Below are 22,317 nucleotides of genomic sequence, written 5' to 3' on the forward strand. Positions count from 1 at the left end.
ACGTCTGTTTCCACCCTAAGTCTCATCTTGTCATTTATCAGGGTGCCAAAGAGCTGTGGCCTGCCAGGGCATTTAGACAAACAGGGTTAAATGAGTCAGATACAATACAAAAGCCTGTCGGAAAGATTACTGTAATGCCCACTTTACTACATGAGCAAAAACATTTGCCCAGTATGCAGCAAGTCAAATTTCACATCCATACAGAATGTGTGTGGCTAATAACAAATCTGACAACAAGCTTGTAGGATAAGTGATATAAACAGTCTGAATGCATACACTGCAAGGGGTTGCACTTATGGAAAAAAAAAGTCATTCAGTATTTTGGAATGACAAGCCAAAATGCTGCAGGAACTACTGCAAATTGTTGTGTTGTACCACTCCTGTAGAATGCATTAATATACACTACTGTAGAGTACAATCTTAGTTTTGGCAGGCAAAAAAAAAAAAAAAAAAAAAAAAAAAAAATCAGAATTGGGTACTAGGAAGAATAAAAAACTATTAGGGATCAAGTCAGCCAGTTTCCTTTTGAAAAGCATCACATTCACTTCCTTGCCATCTCTTCTATCCATTTCAACTCTACCTACTCTCATTTTCCTGGTCTTCAGGAGGGTAGACAAGGCCCTGAAATTCCACATTAACATGGATCTCTATTCCCAAAATCAAGGCAACCTTCAAGAGGATGAGCTGGAGCTGACGGATACCTGCAAGATAGCAAAAGACAATAAGGTACTGTATGACCATAAAAACCACACACGTTAAATAAATTCATCAACACAGAAATTATGGAAGCCAAATTGCTACAGCGCCCTCTCAGAATGAAGTTTAGAAGGAATTACAGATTTCTGTAAACCATAACACAGATAAAAAGCAAAATCTCATACCAATGCTGGAGTTCATCCAACAACTACCTTCCTGTCCCAAGACATGTAATTCAAAGTTCATGTAAACTGACCACACACAGTCTAGTGGCAGGGCACCAAGCTTTTCATCTCCTCCACCCTCAAAAACTAGCATAACTTCTGGAGGTGGGACTGGTATATGGAAGTCAGCAGGCATGCTATAGGAAATCAAGGAGGTTTTACTATTCTACAGGGAGACTCCTCTTGGCTAGTTCCAGACATTGCAATGTAAAATGCTGCTTTTAAATGCTAACCATTTAGCTGTTTTAGGAGGAACAAGAAAAACTTGGGACTATATGGAATCAAAAATAAAATTATGGACAACTAGAAACTGGAAAGGGAAATCTGTACAATTAAAAGTTCAAATGAACCTTCAACTAGTTAAATCCATCACTTCGTAGCATGAGATGGACCTTCTCCTGTACTAAAAGCCATATTTTATCAGCCATTGCTAGGTCAGATTTGCTCCAGATTTACTTTTCAGTTTTGTCATGTGGTAAGCATATCCCTCTTGCTTTTTAACAAAAAAACCCAGCTGGAGACATACCTAATATATTATCAAAAAATCAAATGCATTAGCCTGCTGATTGAATGGTTGTTTGAACCAATTTTAAAAAGGACACCAGATCTGATTCATCAGAACCCATCGTCTTATTTTCTCAGGGACTTTATTCATCTTTCCTCAAAATCCTATTCACAGCTTGCTCTAAAACTTTAAAGTACTAAAGCCATCTTGACCATTCCCTTCCACTCTTCCAAATTTACAGATTATAAACTTATGCAGGAAAGGTCTTCCATTTGCTCGTGTAAATAAAACTACAACACTTCTGCTTTTTAAATAACAATGCCAGAACTGTTCCCGTTTTTGCAGGAATATACGCAAAGTATGCTGTTCGAGAGAATCGGGTCATTTGCTATAACTTGTTTAAAGCATCTAAGGAAAGGAACTAGTGAGGCAGTTGTAGGGATGTGAGTGCACCACTTGAAAACTGGGAGAATCATCATTATGAAAGGGGAGGGGGAAGGTTCTTAACTTTGATTTAAGGTAGAAAAAAAGAATAGGGCCATGACATGCCAGCATGCTGATATTACAGCATATTATAGGTGTCTGCAGCAGCACCCAGTACAGCCACAACTATGATCTTTTATCTTGCTGTAGTCTAAAAAAGCCTATACAAAACATGAAGTGGAACTGCATCATTGACAGGCACAGGAGATCAGAGCAGTTACAGATGAAGGTTGAGTTCTACGAATCACCACCACATGCTATCTCCCACCTTCTTCCCAGGGACAAACAAAAGGTGATATAGAACTAACAGCCGCTTTACTTACTGATATGGTCAATAGACCCTGCACAGAACTTGCCATAGAACTTTTTGGCACCAAGGCCCCGTAAGTCATGTATGGTGAATGGCCACAGGTGGAGAACATTGTTGCGAGAGAAGGCATCCCTCTTTTCGATGACCACTACCTTAGCTCCTAGTAAAGATAAGTCAATGGCTGTACGAAGGCCACAGGGTCCAGCCCCAATGATGAGACACTGTAAAACAACCAGCATAAAGTGATTTAACAGCTTTAGATAGAAAAGCCTTGGATGTATTTCTTTCACAGCTTTAAAAAAAACACAGTACAGGAACGTACTTCAAGTGCTGTTTGCTTGGAACACAAGCTCCTATTGCACCAGGAACAAGCTTTTTAAATCTTATCCTTGTGCTATCATTGTGATATATTAATATAAGTTACTGCAATACGAAAACAAACCAAGCATGTCACAGCAGTGGAAGTGGTAAGAAGCATACAAGTAATCCACAGTTTTTCAAATATCATTTCAGAACCATGCTAAGATATAAACTCTCCAACCTATATAAAAATGGAGGGGATGTCACTGTTTCCATAGGGTCAAGCTTCGAGTTCACATGTCTTTCTTTAGACCAGGTGACTTAAGCTTTTTCTTTCACAGGCCAAATACTGAATGGGCTATCTGTCTATATCTGTGATTCTCAATCATGGTGCTGCAGTGCCCTGGAGTGCCTTGAGATCCTTTTAAGGGTGTTGTGGAGTGTTACAGACTGTTACCTCTATTAGGTGAGTAAACATGATTACATAATAAACCCAGAGGTTTCAAATAGGAATTCATGCTGTCAAAAACATTCTGACCTGTTGTGCTCAGAGTTCTTTGCAATAGAAGGGTTATTCTATTATTTTTCTGTAGTAAAAAATGGAGTAAAAACTAATGGCTGGCATTTTCCAAGGGGTGCTTCAAGTCCAAAAAGGTTGAGAAGCGCTTTTCTATACACATTACCTTGCTCCACTCCCCACCCCAAAAATGTACTTCTGTCATTGACCTGCATAAGGGAGAACAATAGTTGGAGCAGAAGGGTAGACAATACACAGGGAACACTGGTATTTTAACCAGTGAGTCATTAATTTTAAGCAGCACTGTACAATATTCTGGTATGTATCCTACTGACATATGGGCTCCTACCATTGTCATCAGGGAAGCAGCAATAGCTTGACAGTTTTAGGAAACTATATATAGTGGATATGGCCTTTGATCAACTAGACAAGATACAATTTCCTTTAAGTCTCACCCACCCACCTCAAATTTTCACTCTACCATACGTATTATTAGTGACCAATATAATCACCTTAAAAATGCCATGCCCAGTACTATTAGCAGTATCACAGTATCATAGAAAATTAAGGCTGGAAGAGACCTCAGGATGGCATCTAGTCCAATCCACTGCTCAAAGAAGGACAATCACCAACTAGTTCATCCCAGCCAAAGCTTTGTCTAGCCAGGTCTTAAAAACCTCCAAGGATGGAGAGTCCAGCACTTCTGAGTAATCTGTTCCAATGTTTTACTACCCTCCTAGTAAAAAAGTTCTTCCCGATATCTAACCTAAACTTCCCTTGCTGCAAGTTGAGACCATTGCTCCTTGTTCTGTCATCTGCCACCACTAAGAACAGCTTAGCTCCATCCTTTCAAACCTCCCTTCAGGTAGTTGAAGGCTGCTATTAAATTCCCCCTCAGTCTCCTCTTCTCTAGACTAAATAAGCCCAGTTCCCCCTCAGTCTTTCCTTATAAGTCATGTGGCTCAGCTCCCACAACATCTTCCAGGTAACTGATGAAGACATTGAACAAAACCAGCCCCAGGACTGACCTTTGCAGCACTCCACTTGATGCCAGCTGCCAACTAGACATTGAGCCATTGATTACTACTCTCTAACCCCAATGCTCCAGCGAGTTTTCTATCCACCTTACAGTCCATTCATCCAGCCTGTACTTCCTTAGCTTGCCTGTGAGAATGTTGCGGGAGACAATATCAAAAGCCTTGCTAAAACTCAAGGTATACCGCATCCACTGGTCTCCCATGTCCACAGAGCCAGTCACCTCATCATAGAAGGTAATCATGGTGATCAAGCATGACTTACCCTTGGTGAATCCATGCTGACCCTTCCTAATCACCTTCTCCTCCAAGTGCTTAAAAATGGATTCCTTGAGGATCTGCTCCATGATTTTTCCTAGGACTGAGGTGAGGCTGACTGGTGTGTAACTCCCTGGATCCTCCTTCTTCCCCTTCTAAAATATGGGCACTATGTTTGCCCTTTTTCAATCATTTGGGACCTCTCCCGATTGCCATAAGTTTTCAGCGATGAGGGACAGTGGGTCTGCAATCTCATCAGCCAACTCCCTCAGCACCCTCAGGTGCATCCCATCTGGCCCCATGGACTTGTACATGTCCAGATTTTTTTTTAAATAGTCCCTAACCTTTTGTCACTGCTGGCTGATCACCTCCTCCCCAAACTGTGCTGCCAGGTGCAGTAGTCTGGGAGCTGACCCTGCCTGTGAAGACAGAGGTGAAAAAGGCATTAAGCACTTCAGGCTTTTCTGCATCCTCTGTCACAAGGTTGCCTCCCCCCATTCAGTAATGGACCCATACTTTCCCTGATCCTTCTCTTGTTACTGACATACTTGTAGAAACTTTTCTTGTTATCTTTTACATCCCTTGCTAACTGCAATTCCAATTGGCCTTCCTGACATCTTTCCTGCATACCCCAGCAATGCTCTTAGGCTCCTCCCTATTTATTTGTCCAAGTTTACACTTCTTATAAGCTTTCTTTTTGTAACTTAGTTTACTAAAGAGCTCCCTGCTAAGCCAAGCTGGTCTTCTGCCATACTTGCTAGTCTTCCTGCACATTGGGATGGTTTGTTCCTGCACTTTCAGTAAGCCTTCTTTAAATTATGTGACAAGACTATGTGCCAGTACATCTGCATGGGACTTAAAAACAAGATGGCACACTGATATTTCTTATCAGTATGCCAGCCTACAGCCTGAAAAGAAACCCTGCATTCAGTATAACTAGCTCAAATGGACCAGAGCATGGTTTTGTAATAAACAGTCAAAGCTTTTTCATAGTATTTTTCTCTCTCTCAGGCTTCTACCAGATGTCTGTATTTCTTGAGCAACTAAGTACACTATAGATTAATCAGAGGCCAAATCACTGACAATGTACTGTCCTAAAAAACAGACCTTTGTTTTGGATGCTCCAAAGTTTTCAGTTATTATAATTAACCAGGTGTAAGGAGCTACTGTTGGCCCATATATTGTGCAAATGAATTGATAATTGGCCTTCACTTGAAGAATAGTAGACTCATATAAAGTTCAAACAGTATAAGATGCATTATTAAAACAGGTGCCACAAATACAGTGCAAGACAAATATTTTTATATTCTGCAGTTATAATGCATAAGGCAAGCACCACAAATCTGTAGATATAGAAACAATCCAAAAGCTAGGAAGGAAAAAAAAAAGTCACAGGTTCCCAGATGTATCAAATAAACAAAGCAAGCAGCCAAAAAGGAGGTCAGCCCAAATATAAGCTATTTGCAATGCAATTCCAAAAAAGGCTTCCAGATTAAATCCTAAGTGTCCCATTCATCATTTGTTGACAGAGGTCCCCCCCCTTTGTTAAGAACTTGTAATAGAGCAAAAAGCCACAGAACAAGATCTGGTGCATATTTTCAATTCAGTACTGTTCTCTTTGTTGATGATACAATTTTGATACAATTTTCAAACTCTAAACTCTATTCTTTTTTCCAAGAAAGAATATAAGATAAGTATTACTTCACAGCTGATCAGTTTGCCAGTTAAATGACAACTCCTTTCTTTTAAAAACAGCAATCCCTAAGGGAGTTAATAAGCAGCAAGACCACATTTACACAGGCAAGTTCTCTTCTCTTATAACAGTCTGAACGTGAATTAATCATGATAGAGGATAAATGAGTAAAATGGCTTTTACACTGGATAGTTCTAATTCAGGTCCACCAAGTATTCAACTATGTTAATTACCAATAATTTTTCTAACCTCAATGCTTTCTTAAAATAAAAGTATAAGACCTATTTGAAAATTGAGATGGTCTGGATGTAGCATATAAGGCATCTAAGAATACATTAATAGCTGTCTATCCTACCCCCACAAGAGCTCTAAGACTAAGTAATTCAAGCATCCCAAGAACATGAGTATTTATGCATTTTTAACCCACTTTCAAATCCTTTCACAGGTAAAGGCCACTGACAAACTCAAGTCTAACATTCTTCCAGCAGAAGTTAAAGCACTTGTATAAAAGATTTATGAGGTGTCAACAGTAGTTTAATTGCAGCTGCATATACAGGACAATGTTTTAAACTATGGGAAACAAAGGGCTATAGCTGCAATGCGCTTTGTACTTTACAGGCAAGTTTACTCTTAGAAAACACTTGGCACTGGAGATTATTCAGCGATAAGTAGAACTGCAACATGTTACGTATCATTAGGGCTCAAACCTATTTCACCTTCACATATTTACATTTTACCTTCACACACATATACTTACCTATTTTACCGTCACACACTTTGGCATTAGGTAATTGGGTATTTTTTATGTTTATGTACAATTTGGATTCGACCTACGTTAAGTGCCAGAAGTGAAATGGTGGCTGGGCTGGAAAAGGACAGGAGAGCACCTTGGATAATGCCTAGCCTGTAGCCTTGTAGTAAGAGCACTTAATTGAAAAGTAAAAATACAGGTTCAAATCTCTTCAGGGGAGGAACCTGAGTCTCCCGCTCCCTGGGCAAACGCCCAACCACTAGGCTATTGAGTTTATAGGTGGAAGGGTCTCTCTCTCTCTACCATCATCATGATTTTCCTGGAACTAAAGCTTTGGAACTTACCCAGGACTGTGTGTATGCTTGAGTGACAATGTTCTGCTTGGCCACTTACCAGCCAAAGTGCAGCCTACTGAGCAGGCTCCGTTGGGAAGCAGTGAAGTTCAAACTGTGCAAAAGCACCAAAAATTGAAATTACGTGGCTGCGTAAGTGCCACTAATGCATGTGAAGATGAAATAGGATTCAGCCCTTAGTGTTTATGCTACAGTATCCAAGTGTTCCAGTCTGAGCAAAATACTGTGTGCAATTCTTGGTTTAAGGTACCTGACATAATTAGGTCCTAGACCATGACAAGGGTTTCTAGATGCTGTGGAAATTCAGATGAGTAACAAATGTCACCCACCCTATAAACAAACAACATGCAAAACGGGAAAAATTCATAACCAAACAAGATGTTTTCTAATATCCAAGTAATGAGCTGAAGTTAAATCACCCAAATCTCAGATGACTGTGCATTAAACAGAAATTTCTGTAATGCCTTTGCTTCCTCAGGGAATATGAATATGTAGTAATGAGGAATGCCTCAGTCACGCTGGATAAAGCAGGACATAATCCTTTGCTAAATTCATAAAATTCCTTTCTACCTTTCTTTTAAAGAAAAACTGGGTGATGACTTACCAAAGTAACTTGCTACAAGAAAATACTTAAAATGTACAATCACTGAAAAAGATTCCATCTATACCAAAATAAAGTCTTTATGCAGGACTGGGCAATAATTTGGGCCCAGGAGCCACATAGGGAGTTTTGACAAGCTGTGGGTTAGGTCAACACCCCTCCTCCCCAACCTTCTCGTGGCCCCATCTCACATATGGAGTTTTAGTGAGCTGTTGTTGCAGACAGTGGTGTTCAGGAATGAGAGAGGCAGGTGAGGCCAGGATCACAGGGTGGGGGCAAAGGGTGGCCCCTGTTGGGGGGAGGGGGGGGGGAAGTGTATAGGCAGGACACATGTGCGCACGTGTGTGGGGGAGGGGAAAGAGGGAGTTGCCTGGGATCTAGGTCCCAGGAACTGAGAAGGAGGGGGCAAGGGGTGTGTGCAGAAGACCTTGCCTGGGCAGCGTGGTTCATGGCTGCCCCTATAGTGTTTCATATGGAGTGGAATGCCTGCTGTCCCCACCACAGCGCAGCCTGCACCTACCAGCCTGGCCCCAGCCAACATGCACATTTGCTCCTGGTGCAGCTGCAGCCACCTTAGTGCTGGTCCACTCCCCTCGACTCTAGTGGCAGCTTTTCCTTCTGTTCCTGCTGTGCCACTCCAGGCTGGGAGGAAGCTTCTGTAGGGCATCTCCTGCCCCAGTGTGCAGGGCTCTGCCTCAAGCTCCTGGCTGCCTTTCACCCACTCTGATGACCTGGTGCTTCACAAGCAGCTGGTGCTGGACCCCATGGGCAGGACAGGAGCCACACAGCTGAAGCTCCCAGCTATCTTCCATCAACTCAGCCATGCAGGCCAGAGTGGGTGGAAGGCAGCTAGGAGCTGGAGCCACCCAGCTGAAGCTCCTCTTTGTCAGAAGCAGCATAGCAGAGTAGGAGGAAGAGCCACTCCTAGAGGCAAGGGGAGTAGAGCAGCACTCAGGGGGCTGCAGCTGCACCAGGAACAGCCCTGCTAGAAGTTGTGCATGCTGGCTGAGGCCAGACCAGCAGGCATGGGCTGAAGCGTGGTGCAGCCTTCCCCAGGCTAGGTTTGGCCCCATTTAGAGCACTGTGGGGGCAGCCACAGGCCAAATCGGACCAATTGGCAGGCACCCTCTGCAAGCCGGATACAATCAACTGGCAAGCCAGATCTGGTCCACAGGCCATATTTTGCCCACCCCTTCTTTAAAGTTCATAGTGCAGCATGTGATTGAGATCTTGCAGTTCAGTTTAATGAATTATTTTCAGGCTTAAAGCAGAAATTTCTTATTGCCAAGTACAGCATATTCCAACTTTTTAAAATGAATCAGTCTTTCTTTTTCCTTAAATGTACCTGACTGCCTTCTACATAGAACTTAAATGAGAAAGATCAAGCATTTGCTCGAGACTGTAGGGGGGCTGTTAGGAAGACTAAGGCAGAGATGGAACTAGGACTAGCGACCTGGATCAAGGATAACAAGAAGCCCTTTTTTACATAGAGGGTAAAAAGAAGGTACCGGGTAATGTAAGGCCTCTGCAGGATATGCTAGGAAATCTGGTGGTCACACCAGATGACAAAGCTAGCCTCTTTAACAATTGCTTTACCTCCATCTTTTTGAGCAGGTACCAGGGCATCCCCCCACTGGGATCCCTGATGGACCCAGTGGAGGCGCTGCCAGGCCCAGGTTCAGTGAGGACCTAGTCAGGGAACTTCTGGTGGGTCCAGACATATTCAAATCAGCAGGTCCAGATGATCTCCACCCCAGAGTGCTGAGGGAATTAACAGAGGTCATTGCAGGACCCCTGGCACAGCTTTACAAGCACCTGTGAGGTGCCAGAGGACTGGGAAAGGGCCAGTGTGCTCCCCATTTTCAAGAAAAGGAGGTAGGAGGACCCAGGAAACTACACGCCCGTTAGTCTTACCTCTGTCATGGGGAAGCTGTTTGAGAAAATTATCCAGGAGCACACCTGCAAGGGGCCAGCAGGGGAGATCATGCTTAGGGACAACCAACAGGGGTTCATTCAAGGCAGGTCCTGTCAGACCAACCTGGTGGCTTTCTATGACCAGGTAACAAAATCCTTGGATGCAGGTGTCACAATGGATGTAGTCTTTCTGGACTTTAGGAAGGCCTTCGACACTGTTTCTCACCGCATTCTCATTAAATTAGGTGACTGTGGCGTCAATGCCTACACGGTCAGATGGGTCACAAATTGGCTGGAGGGCTACACCCAGAGAGTGGTGGTGGATGGGTCTTTTTCAACCTGGAGGGATGTGGGCAGTGGGGTCCCCCAGGGCTCAGTCCTTGGGCCCGCACTGTTCAACATCTTCATCAGCAACTTGGACAAGGGGATGAAAAGCACCTTGTTCAAATTTGTGGGTGACACTAAGATGTGGGGAGAAGTGGGCAAGCTAGAGCAGAGGGACAGGCTGCAACTAGATCTAGAAGGCTACAGGGGTGGGCAGATGAGAAAAGGATGGGATTCAATACTGACAAGTGCAAGGTACTGCACCTAGGGAGGAAGAACCAGCAGCATACCTACAGGCTGAGGAACTCCCTTCTTGTCAGCACAGAGGCACAAAAGGATCTTGGTATCATTATTGATGCCAAAATGAACATGGGCTGCTAATGTGGGGATGTGGTCAGGAGGGCTAACCACATCTTGTGATGCATCTACAGATACTACGGGATCTGAACCTGTTCAGCTTCCACAAGAGAAGGCTGAGAGGGGATGTGGTGGCCATCTACAAACTGGCCAAGGGGGACCAGCAGGCTATGGGGGAATCCCTGATCCCCCGAGCATTACTGGGAGTAATGAGGAATAATGGCCATAAGTTGACAGAGTAGATTCAGGCTAGATATCAGGAGGTACTACTTCAGTCAGGGCGGCTAGGATCTGGAACCAACTTCCAAGGGAAGTGGTGCTTGCTCCTACCCTGGGGATCTTCAAAAAAAAAGAGGCTGGATAATCACGTAGCCAGGGTCGTTTGTCCCCAGCACTCTCTCCTACCCAGGGCAGGGGTTCAGACTTGAGGATCTGCTCAGGTCCCTTCCAACCCTACCTACTATGAAACTATGAGAAATTACAAGCTAAAGGAATACATTTGCAAAAATTTCTAAACAAATATTTTCTATTCACCTTTAGGTGGCAGCATTAGTTCTGCCCCTGATGCCTGGTAAATATTTTTAAACAATGCTTATAGGTGTCCCAGAGCCGGGGCTTATAATGAAGATTTCTAACTTGACTACATCATTAATACCCAAGATATAGAATGCAGTTAGTCTAGCTGACCCTTCTGTGGATTCTATTCATTTGCAAGGTTTTCTCTGTTTCACTTAAATGCAGCTAGGCAGTTAAGTCTGGTGGAAAAGAAGCTGCTTTGGTAGCCAACATGGCTACTAAAGCATTAATTATTAAATTGTAACTAGAATCATCTGCAGAATTCTCTCAGTCTTTCACCACATTTAAGAGTGATATTACCCAGTCTCCCTCACAAACATCTCCAGCTGGAAAGCAGATGTTCCCTTCACCCTTAATTCTCCTGCAGATTCTGGAGGCAAGCTACAGTACTGAGTTAGGCAAGAGCTCAGTACTGGCTTCTATGGGAAAGTTCTGGAAAGGCCTATTTTTTTTTTTTTTTTACCTTCGTGTTGGCGCATGCTTTCCCCTTCTTGTAGTCTTTATGGCTGCCCCTCTTATCCAACTTGGCCCAAAGGGCTTTGGCTTTCCAGTAGTTGAGCTTGGACTTCAGTTTGTGATAGAAAGAACGGTAGTCCTTGGGCTTTAGCTCTAAGTAGTCACAGAGTTCTTGGAAAGCTTTGAGAGTTCCCTTACAAGTTGAGGCCTGGACAAATCTGTCGAAGAGAACATGAGCCTGATTCACCTTTTCATTCCCACTTTCCTCCATGCTTTCCGCTCACCAGCTGCCCTTATTGATGTGAGGGCAGCTGTGCTCTTCCAGTCTGCTGGTCTTCCTGATGTTGTTCTGACCAGTTACTTTCACCTCTGGGCTACAAGCATTATTAACCTAGAAAAGAGAGAGGGGAAAAAGAAAGAAAGAACAGAAAGAAAGAAAGAACAGAAATAAATAACTGAATTTGCATTCACTGACTACTCATATTTCTAAACCTCTGGTTACTGAACTACAAAAGAAGTTCAACTTTTCCATAAATCATAAGACACTAGTTCTCATTGAGGGCAGCTGAACACCTGAGATGGTTCCAAAAAAATCATTAAAAACAGCTTAATAAAACATCTGGGTTTTTTTTCAGACAAACTACAGATATTTTACCCAATCCCTTTCCCATTCCTCAGGAGGTTTTTAACAATTTTCACTTCACAATCATTGCACTATCAATTTTCAAGTCTGCTGAATGAATTTTGGTAACATTAAAGATTGTGAGAGTAAAGGGAAAGCATATGGGAGAGTGATCACCAGGGATCCTGGTTTTCCCCATTTAAAAATCCCAAATTATCTGATAAAAAAATCCTGAATTCTCCTATTAAAAACAAATCTGTGATTTTCTGCAATTACAATGAAACACCATTATACTTATAGGTATCAGTTGAACACAATATGTTAACAATTTTAAAGCAATTTGGAAGCCTACCAATTTCTCAATCATCATAATAAAATAAATTCTAAATACCTATATATTTTGGCATTTGATTTTGGTTTATCATGGAAAATCAGAGCTCCCCCTGCCCCCTTTGCTCACCAGAATGCAAAGCCCAACTGCAGCTGTTTTCCCACCACTGTTCTCTGGCACTAAGCAGCCCTGATATGCTGGTGCCCTGCCCCTGCCCATGCAAGTGCCCCTCACTCCCAATTCACAGCCTGCCCCAGTCCTGCCAGTGCCCCTCTCCCAACCCACAGCCCCCTGTCCATCCCCAGGCCTGCTAGAGGGGGTCCTCAGCTGCCAAGGCTATAGGACACAACAGCTGCTGCAGTCCAGGTAGAGTGCAGAGCATCCTCTCCCAGCCTGTGCACAAATCCGGGGGGGGGGGCACATGCCCCACCATAGGCCCCTTCCAGGAGTGCATATAGCAGCAGGGAGCCAGCTCCCCCTCCCTGGCTCTCCACCACTGGCTGTACTGCTGGCCACTCCCTCCAGCTCCAAATAGCCCCTTGCAGGCTGGAACTCTGTCAGCCTGCAAAAGGGAAACCTATGTTTTCCCATGTTTTTCCCCTTTTAAAAAAGGTAAAAAGTCTGTGTTTCTCCCCTTTTAAAAGAAAAAAAACCTTGCTCTTCCATGACGAACAAAAAAACTTGGATCCCTGGTGATCACTGATAGTCTGGTTTCTCTCCTCCTCCACGACTTTACATTTCCCTCCAAGGGGGAAGAGGAAGAAAGAAAAGCACTGCAGGATGCCAGAGGACCAAACCCTTCCCTGTTGCACGCCACAGCGGATGTGCACACAGAAATGTGGATCCTGAGGTGGTACAGACGCCCCCCCCCCCCCCCCCCCTTTCGGACTGCGCCAAGGGGGACTGCAGGCAAGGGGGACTTAAGTCTCCAAATCAGGTAAGAATCCTGTCTCCACCCCTCACTTGGCACCCCTTCCCTTCCCTTCCCCTCTGGCAGCAACATGAGCTCTCCCCTCCAAACTGCTGCTGTCCCTGCAGTGGGAAGAAGAGGGAAGAAAGTGTGGGGGGACAGGGAGAAATGCTTCAGAGCTGCTCCTGGCCCACTCTAGCTCGAAGCAGCAGCAGCAAAGGGTGGGTTCCTCCTCCCTCCCTAGTTCCCCTAGGTGTTTCCTGCCAACCTGAAAGCACATGCATGATTGGAGAACACACCTGCTACTGACACTGCAAATGTAATACATGTTCAGGGTTTCAGTCAACAAGAAAGATGCATCTCTACCCAGATCACATGGAGAGTAGGAAAGAGCATGTTGAAGGGCAGTGCAACATCTACAGAAACCTTGAACAGAACGTTGTTTAAGAATAACCTAAAAGGAAAGGCGGTAAAGCTACCATACTTATAAAAACAGAGTTTATTCTCCCAAACCTTCCAAACGCTTGAGGAAGAAAGAATAGCAGTAGATTGAAAGAGATGCTCCGTCCCCAATGTACTTGTGTCACAGGAGAGTACTAACTTAGACCCATCCTGGGCACTGTATCAATATTCTTGCCTTAACTGCTTTATTGAGAACAAGTAGTAATAGTGTGATTTGGGTGCTAAATTAGTCTCGCTCTTAAATCAACATTAGTGGATACAGTATTTTGTACATATTCCCCGTGTCTGTAATTTTTCAAAACAAAATTATCCTGTCCTTTCTTTTAAGGAAGGACTGAGTGCTGCTTACCTTTACAGCATGCAATGGATAAGTGATCAGCAGGAACAGAACTCTAGTGGCAGACAGATTTTGGAAGTAAAACTCATAATAATCATAAAAATAGGAGGGTGGAGGGGGGTTAATTTTGTTTGGCTGCTACGGTGAGGCCAGGTTAAAGAAAGAGGAAAAAAAAGAAAAAGCAAGCAAGTGTGTGGTCTTGGATTTAAAAAAATTCAAATTCTCACCAGTTTTTTTTCATGCTTCCAGCAGACAGGAAGCAGAATGAAACAGTGTAACTTGTCTCTCTTCCCCTCTAACATGTCATGCTCTGCAGCAGTGTTTGGACACTCCTCATCCCACCTAACATAACTGTTATTACTCCGGTTTGAGAATGGCAAGACAGGTTACATAAAGCCACAAACACAAAACAGTAGTTTTTATTAGAAACAACCAAGTTTCACCTACAAGATCCTGATCCTGGTAATGAGTTGTACTGCAGAACATGACTCAGACTTCATAAGGACAACTGTCTTAGAGCATCAGACATAAATGAAGCTGTTTTTCTGATATAGCATGAGATCACTAGCAACCAATGAGTCATGCACAACAGCATGGGACCGACCATTTCTCTTATTTTTCATCTTAATTCCCATTCAGAACAGCAAAAAAATGCTTCCCAGGCTGCATTCTCTCAAGGCAATTAGTGTACTCCTTAAGGGAGTTACATAAGCCTCATAAAAGACCACATCATGCATCTACTACCCCCAGAAGCATACTATAAAGCACTCCAAGATAATGCTCATAATGCAAGAGGAATAAGCGAACCAACACCAGCATGATGATATATAAAACCCTTTCCCCAGCCCACCAACTGGATGAATGCCACAACATCACATTTCTATTTTGTGTAGTTTCATAGTTTATAGTTTCATAATTTCTAGGGTCGGAAGGGACCTGAGTAGATCACCTAGTCCAACCCTCTGCCATGGCAGGAAAGAGTACTGGGGTCAAACGACCCCAGCAACGTGTACGTCTAGCCTCCTCTTAAAGACCTCCAGGGTAGGAGCCAGCACCACTTCTCTTGGAAGTAGGTTCCAGATCCTAGCCGCCTCGACCGTGACGTAGCGCCTCCTGATATCTAGCCTAAATCTACCCTCTGCCAGCTTGCGACTGTTATTCCTGGTCACTTCTGGTGGTGCTCGGGGGGAACACAGACTTCCCCAGTGCCTGCTGCTCCCCTCTGACTAGTTTGTAACAGGCCACTAGATCCCCTCTCAGCCTTCTCTTGTGGAGGCTGAACAAGTTCAGGCCCCTTAGCCTCTCCTCATAGGGCCTGCCCTGCTGCCCCCTGATCATGCGAGTGGCCCTCCTCTGGACCCTCTCCATGTTGTCCACATCCCTCTTGAAGTGCGGTGTGCAGAACTGGATGCAGTACTCCAGCTGCAGCCTGACCAGTGCCACATAGAGGGGGAGTATCACCTCCTTGGACCTGCTTGAGACGCATCTGTAGATGCATGACAAGGTACGGTTGGCCTTCCTGACCACATCCCCACACTGCCGGCCCATGTTCATCTTGGAGTCACTGATGACTTCTCTCCACTTCCCACTTGGTAAGAAGTTATATTTAAACCAATTATTCCTGAAGGTCAAACTCAGCTGTTCCTTCTACACATATACTTCCATCATTTTAATCCACCTCCTCCCATAATTCTGCGTTTTTGATGCAAACATGAGAGCCCATAAAACGCTAGGGCAACAAGCCAGAAATCACAGAGACTATAGAAGCCAAGGCAAGGGCAGGCAGGAAGCATCTGCCAGGTTTCCACAGTATTCATATATATTGCTGGCTTATCTTCAGGTCTGCATTATCCTGCATGTTTTTTTGTCTCAAGGCAAAGTTCTGCTGACTCAGAAACTCTGCACATTCCTTGGCTGGTACACTGATGTGTTGGGAGTGAAACACAAAGCTTGTTGTGCATGCAGGAACAGGGCTTGTGTTTCTATTTACAACAATAGCAAGAGGTTGTCACTGACTCACTTCTGCAAGTACACTCAGGATCTCCAGCTCATGCCCAGGACAAAAGAAACCAAAAAAGACCCCAGAGAGAGAGGCAATGCATTAAGTTCCAGGTGGTGTTTCAGACTTGCACAAACATTTTAAAGCAGATGTACAAACAGTAAGAAAATGTTTGAGCTTCCCAAACTCATTCCCATCTATGGATATAGGTCTAATAAAGCCGGTTCAAAAAGCTCTTGGAGGTGATATGTGCTGGAGTTGGATCACAAATTCAACCTCTGCTCTAAAATCAGATAGCAATTTTAATGCACATCATTCTCCCACAGGCTAGATGCGCGAAATGCTGAAATGAACCATTCCAACATTTCTGAAGTTCTTCTTCATTTTTGCATTCAACATGAATTCACAAACTATTTTGGCCACCTGACAGTACATTTTAAGGAAAATAAAGAGTTTGATAAACATTCTGATCAGCTCTATTTAGAATACTTCTCTCAAAGAGGATTCATCCATTACGATTGATATACTCTGCATTTTTGCTTTTACAGACATTTGCCTGAGACACGCCTCAGAACTTAAATTTCTCAGCAATCTATTAACCCTTACTGGAATCCAGCATAAAAATAAAAATCTTATTTCAACTAATCAAAATAAACCATTTTCAATTCCAGTTTTTTTGGGTTTTTTTTTAAGTTAAAATTAAAGAAATGGCTCCTGCAATCCCACAATAGCTGATCAGGGATGTCAGAAGGCAAACAAATGTCTAGGCCAGCAAAACTTATAAATAAAATCCTTACTGCTTTTAGCTCTGTATTATGCAAACAAGAAATGCGGGTACTAGAAAGAAGACCATCTTCAAGAAAGGGCGGAAAGTAGATGCTAGAAATTACAGGCCAATCAGCTTGACCTCAATCCCCGGTAAGATTCTGGAGAAAATTATTAAAGGAGACCTTTCTGGATAAGCTGGCTGAGGGCAATGTCCTGAGGGACAGCTAGCACAGGTTCATGGGTAGGTCTTGCCTGACCAATCTCATCTCCTTCTATGACCAGGTGACATCACCTGGACAAGGGAGAAGAGATTGACATTATATATCTGGACTTTAAAAAAAGCCTTTGATCTGGTGTCCCATGACCTCCTCATGGAAAAATTGGCCAATTGTGGCCTTGGCTATACCACAGTCCAATGGCTACGAAATTGGCTTTGAGGTCAGACCCAGAAAAGTAGTGATTGACGGAAGTGAATCATTATGGCGCTCCATGACTAGTGGTGTCCCCCAAGGCTTTGTCCTTGCACCAGTTCTCTTTAACTTCTTTATCGATGATGTGGACATTGGTGTCAGAAGCACACTGACAAAGTTCACTGATGACACTAAACTTTGGGGCATAGCGTCCACATCTGAGGACATGCTAGTGATCCAGGCTGACTTGGATAAACTTAATAAGGGGGCAGATACAAACCTGACTATGTTCAATACTGATAAGTGTAAGATATTCCACTGCACAGGGGGAGGGGGGAGACAGACAAAAACCCCCCCAAAAACTCCACAGCATACTTATAGGCTCGGCAGTGCTACATTTGCTAGCACCACTGCTGAAGGAGACTTGGGGGTCATGATTGGCCACAAGATGAACATGTCACAGCTGGTAAAGCAAACAAAACCCTGGCTTGCATCCATAGATGCTTCTCAAATAAATCTCAGGATGTCATCCTCCCACTGTACTCGGCCTTGTTGAGGCCACAGCTGGAGTACTGCATCCAATTCTGGGCTCCACAATTCAAAAAGGATGATGGTCAAGAAGCTTGAGAGAGTCCAGAGGAGAGCCATGAGCATGATAAGAGGGCAAGAGAAGAGGTCTTATGAAGAGAGGCTGAGAGCCACAGGACTCTTCAGCCTGGAAAAGCACAGACCCGGGGGCGGGGGGCAGGGACCTGATGACTGCCTACGAGTACACAAGGGTTGTACATCAGGATCTGGGAGAATACCTGTTCACCAGAACACCCCACAGAAAAACAAGGATCAATGGTGATAAACTCCTCCAAGACTGTTTTAGGCTGGACATAAGAAAACATTTCTTTACTGTCTGAGCCCCCAAAACCTGGAATAGACTCCCTCCAGAAGTGGTGCAGGCACCTATTCTGGACTCATTCAAGAAATGCATGGATGCTTATCTTGCTAGGATCCTATGACCCCTGATGACTTCCTGTCCCTGGGCAGGGGACTGGACTTGATGAACTTTGAGGTCCCTTCCAGCCCTAACATCTATGAAATGAAGACCAGTAGCACACCTGTACTGGACTGTGTACTATGGGGAAGTCCTTTACCCAGTGGAAAGAAGAATATCAGCATCATACTTAAATCTGCCAGTTCCATAAAATTCAGCTGTCAAGCAAACAGCAATTAAAGCATGTTTGCTTTCAAATTAACTTGCAAAACATGGCTTTCAGCAAAGAAGAGGAAGGAAGGCTGGAGCATTTAGGTTTCTATTTCTTGCCTCATCCTCTACATGGAACATAAATGACAGAGACAGCTTAAACATGAATTAACACATAAATGAGAACCAGTTCTTTTAAAAAGGAAAAAAAAAAATCAAAAGAAAGTATACCAAGAGCTCAAAGTAGTCTGTGCTTTGAGAAAACAAATGCAAAAAACCAACAAAGAAAAGGATATATAGATGGGTAAGATCTTTGTATATAGGGGTCTGTATTAAGCATTATGAGGGATAGATAAATGGACCGAAATGATCTAGTTTCATAATAGCAATTACCATCTGGGTGGCCTCAAGGATAGTTCAATTGTGCAGTCTCCTCTGTATTAGCCTACAACCACAGCTGAGGTCCCTATATTAAGAGCATATCCAAGTGGGGAAGAAACACAGGAACAGTTTACTTTTCCCCCTTCTACCTTTTGATTAGATTACTGGTGTCCAAAAAGCCTTGGTGGCTTTGTTGAGGCCCTTCTCTGAAGCAAGGCAAGAATTGCACAGCTTAGTCCTGCAGTTAAGCGTTTTGCATTCCTGTTCCCAGCTTTAAATCATTCATCAAATGGTCCTGAACTACAGAGATGTCCAAAAGTGGCATTAATCCACTGCAGGATGAGTGAAAAAGAGAAATAAGGGAATACGGTGCATCCATTTGCTTACCCTCTCTTTACAAAGATCACAGAGGCATAGCATGCCAACTATCCACAAGACCAGCTTCAGGAGAGGATGAACTCAGCTTGCATGACTTCATGTGCTGCACTTCACACTGAATGACAGCAGAGATGCAGTCACAGGATACAATAATGCTCACACCTGACTGTGGCCTTCCACTTTTGGGTGGCAACCCTGAGATTCAAAATCCTCACTTCTGGCAAGCAATGTCTTTGGTGGAATAACCACTTTTTAAATCAGGAGCAACACTCTTTCTTTCAGGACTTAACATCTTGGCATCATCACAGCAGTGCAAAGAGCACTCTGCTCTCCTGACACAATAACAGAAAAATTTCATTTCTCAAGGAAGGAAATGCCTTTTGGAGAGATGGAGAAATGCGCACCCTCTGTACAGAGTAGGATTGCCAAACCAAACGAACCTTGGAAGCGGAGCACTTAATCTTATTGAGAAAATGAGAGTAAAGTGAAGTCCCCTGTCAGACAGGTTCAACCCAAAAACAAACAAATAAAACAAACCCCCATACAGGAAAACAGCTGCCACAAGGTTCATTTGCTATTTGACGGGTGAATTTTGCTTCTCCTCCTCATCCTCTGAGGATTTGTCCCTGCTCCCGATTTTGCCCCAACATACCGATTCATACACTGAAAAGGTAACAGACAGGCGCTTACATGGCATTTTTAAGCCAAAGACCATGAAGAACTTAAGTGTTTACCAGTCTGATCTCTTGATTTTATAGATGAATAAACTAAGGCACACTTGATTACCAGCCTGCCGCCCTGAGATGAAGTTCATTCCCAATTGGTCTTACAGCCCCAATGCTAGGAACGAGCCCTTCCGTTCCTGAGGAGCTCAGTCATTGCAGCAGACATGGCTTAGTACCCTCAGTTTTTCAGAGACAGGTTTTGTTTCCCCAAAGATCCTCAGCGTTTCCCCCCTGCTCTACCCCAACCGCCACCATGACCTCTAGCCTACCCCTCCCTGCCGGCCAACTGCCACGGAACCTTGGTGCTCCAACATTCCACCAGCCTCCTTCCAGGTGAAGGCAGGGGCAGCCGTCATGCCCGAGACCTCATTCCTAAAGACTCCTCGAATGGGGATGTTCTGGGGTGTGCAACATCTACCCCTTTCAGTCTCAATCTACGATAGTTTTGTGGCATCCCTGCCACAGACAACGGCCAGACAAGCATGGACGTTTCGTTCTCTGGGGACAAGTAGCAGCAGTGCACCTTGCGCCACAGCTACGTGTCCCCAGGAAATGCCTGTGCCATGCACACTTTGGCACAGGGCAAGTTACCCTGGGTGGGGCAGGGGAGGCCGAGGCCCAGCACACAGCATCGTAACTTGATTCCTGGCGGCCCCGGGTGACCTTTTAGTATCAGGCCACCCTTCGCCACAGACAATGATAATAATGATAAAAAAATTAGTTTTGGGGCCCCCCTTTCTGTCCAGGCCCCAGGCGGCTGCCCAGTTCGCCCATGCCTGTGCCCGGCCCCAAGTGCATGCATAGGCAGTATGCCCTTGCAGCATGGAGAACAGCTGGCTGCGTGCTATGTGGCACTGCAAACATGTTTGCAGCACCATATACTACACAGCCACACTCATCTGGATGCACCCAAGGCGGCAAGGTTTCACTATTGAACAGAGCTGATCTCCTCCACTAGGACGCAAAGAGGATGTCTGAAAGCCTGGGCTTGATTAGACATCACTTCAAGCAAGCCCTATAGGCTAGAGACTTCCCTTGAATAACTGAACAGCTATCCTGTAATAAAACCATGGTTTAAAAGAGGTCTCAGAGTAACGGCTGAAAGGGATGTTTCATAGGAGAAAAATTTTAATCTCTACTGCTCCACTTCAAAGATCCATATTTCCCTTATAACAGATCTCACCAGGTCTGGAACCACACCACCCAAAACACAGATTAATTTAGTCTTTGTTGAATCAGCAGACTATGCCACAGGAAGGGCACAGCTTGTGTAGAGGAGAGGTGGTAGTTTAAAAACACACACACTCAACACTAAAGATTTGTTATGAATCTAATGAAGAGCCAGATGTTGTGGACAGGGTTACAGCATTTCCAGTCATTTTACTCCTTTGAGGTCTGCATGTTCCATCATCATCCTTATGCCAAAAGTCATGCAGCGCAGCAGTTTGACAACAGGTAATCAGAAGTCACATTATAGTATAGTCTACATGCCAAAAGAACTTCAAGACAGCAAACTAACTGGCTACATGCAATGTGGTTTTAATGTCAACAATCCACACTTTGTCAGAAGCATGTATTAAATTACCAAGGTGGTGATCTTAAGGTGACTGGAAAAGGCTAAACAAGACATGTTAAATTTATCATCTGTGTGTCATGGAAAAACAGTTATACTAGGTATATGCATCATCTGAGGAGCAATAAAAATTATTGTAAAGTTTAAAACCTGAGAAGATGAGTGCCTGATATAATACTTGCTTGTACTATGTAAATTTCTCTTTGCCCTTCCTTGTACCACTCCAGCAGTGCATTTCAGGTCTTCCTTGCAGCATGTCTAGCTGTCCTGCCCTATGCAGCTCAGCACACACTGCTAATTGCATAGAATTATGTGGTCCAGACAAGGTTGAGATCACCAAGCCTGCTTTCACCTAAATGCCTTAATACAGCAGGAATGAAGCTGAGAGTTCCCATTTTATCCTAAGAAGGTGGCTGTCTGGATTTTTAATTCCAAGAGACACCCCCTTAGCATATTGGTGAATACCAGACTCTCAGCACCCAAATGGAAACACTCCCAAATACAGCCAAATGTAAGCAAAACACACACAAGAAAGCAAATTTCGTTTGCTGCTTCCAGTTTTTCAGCAACTCTGGTATGTAGAAATGGCAAGCTTTATTTTTTCCTTTTTGAAGAAAGCAGGTAGAGAAGGAACAGGCAGGGAAGGGAGGCAGGGAAGGAGTACAGGGAGTTGTGACAGAAGAGTCTGATAATTCTCCACCCCTTTCTCCCCACTTACTCCTTGTGCACTCACTAGCTACTCATCAAGAGCATGTGTAAGTACATTGCACAAAACAGCTCAAATAGATTATTTACAAAAAATACCTTAATCTTAATACAGACCTTCAAAGGAAGGCAGGCAGGCAACCAAATTCAAATATGTGAGCTGTAAGAC

At 43.9% G+C, this 22,317-nt stretch overlaps 1 protein-coding gene across 15 annotated transcripts in view; it reads right to left on the reverse strand.

The window, feature by feature from the left end:
• MICAL3 (microtubule associated monooxygenase, calponin and LIM domain containing 3) overlaps positions 1-22,317 on the reverse strand; it is a 231,236-nt gene that overhangs the window by 139,606 nt on the left and 69,313 nt on the right. For all 15 annotated transcript variants that reach the window (XM_090043473.1, XM_090043486.1, XM_090043484.1 and 12 more), the window contains exons 2-4: positions 11,360-11,743; positions 2,232-2,439; positions 585-701 (exon numbers count right to left, since the gene is read on the reverse strand). In XM_090043473.1, coding sequence (XP_089899599.1) covers positions 585-701; positions 2,232-2,439; positions 11,360-11,623 — 589 coding nt within the window. In that variant the 5' untranslated portion in view covers positions 11,624-11,743. The remainder of the gene's footprint in view (positions 1-584; positions 702-2,231; positions 2,440-11,359; positions 11,744-22,317) is intronic.

Source organism: Crocodylus siamensis, chromosome 4 (assembly GCF_052110815.1).
Source record: "Crocodylus siamensis isolate JL-2025a chromosome 4, ASM5211081v1, whole genome shotgun sequence".
NCBI lineage: Eukaryota > Metazoa > Chordata > Crocodylia > Crocodylidae > Crocodylus > Crocodylus siamensis.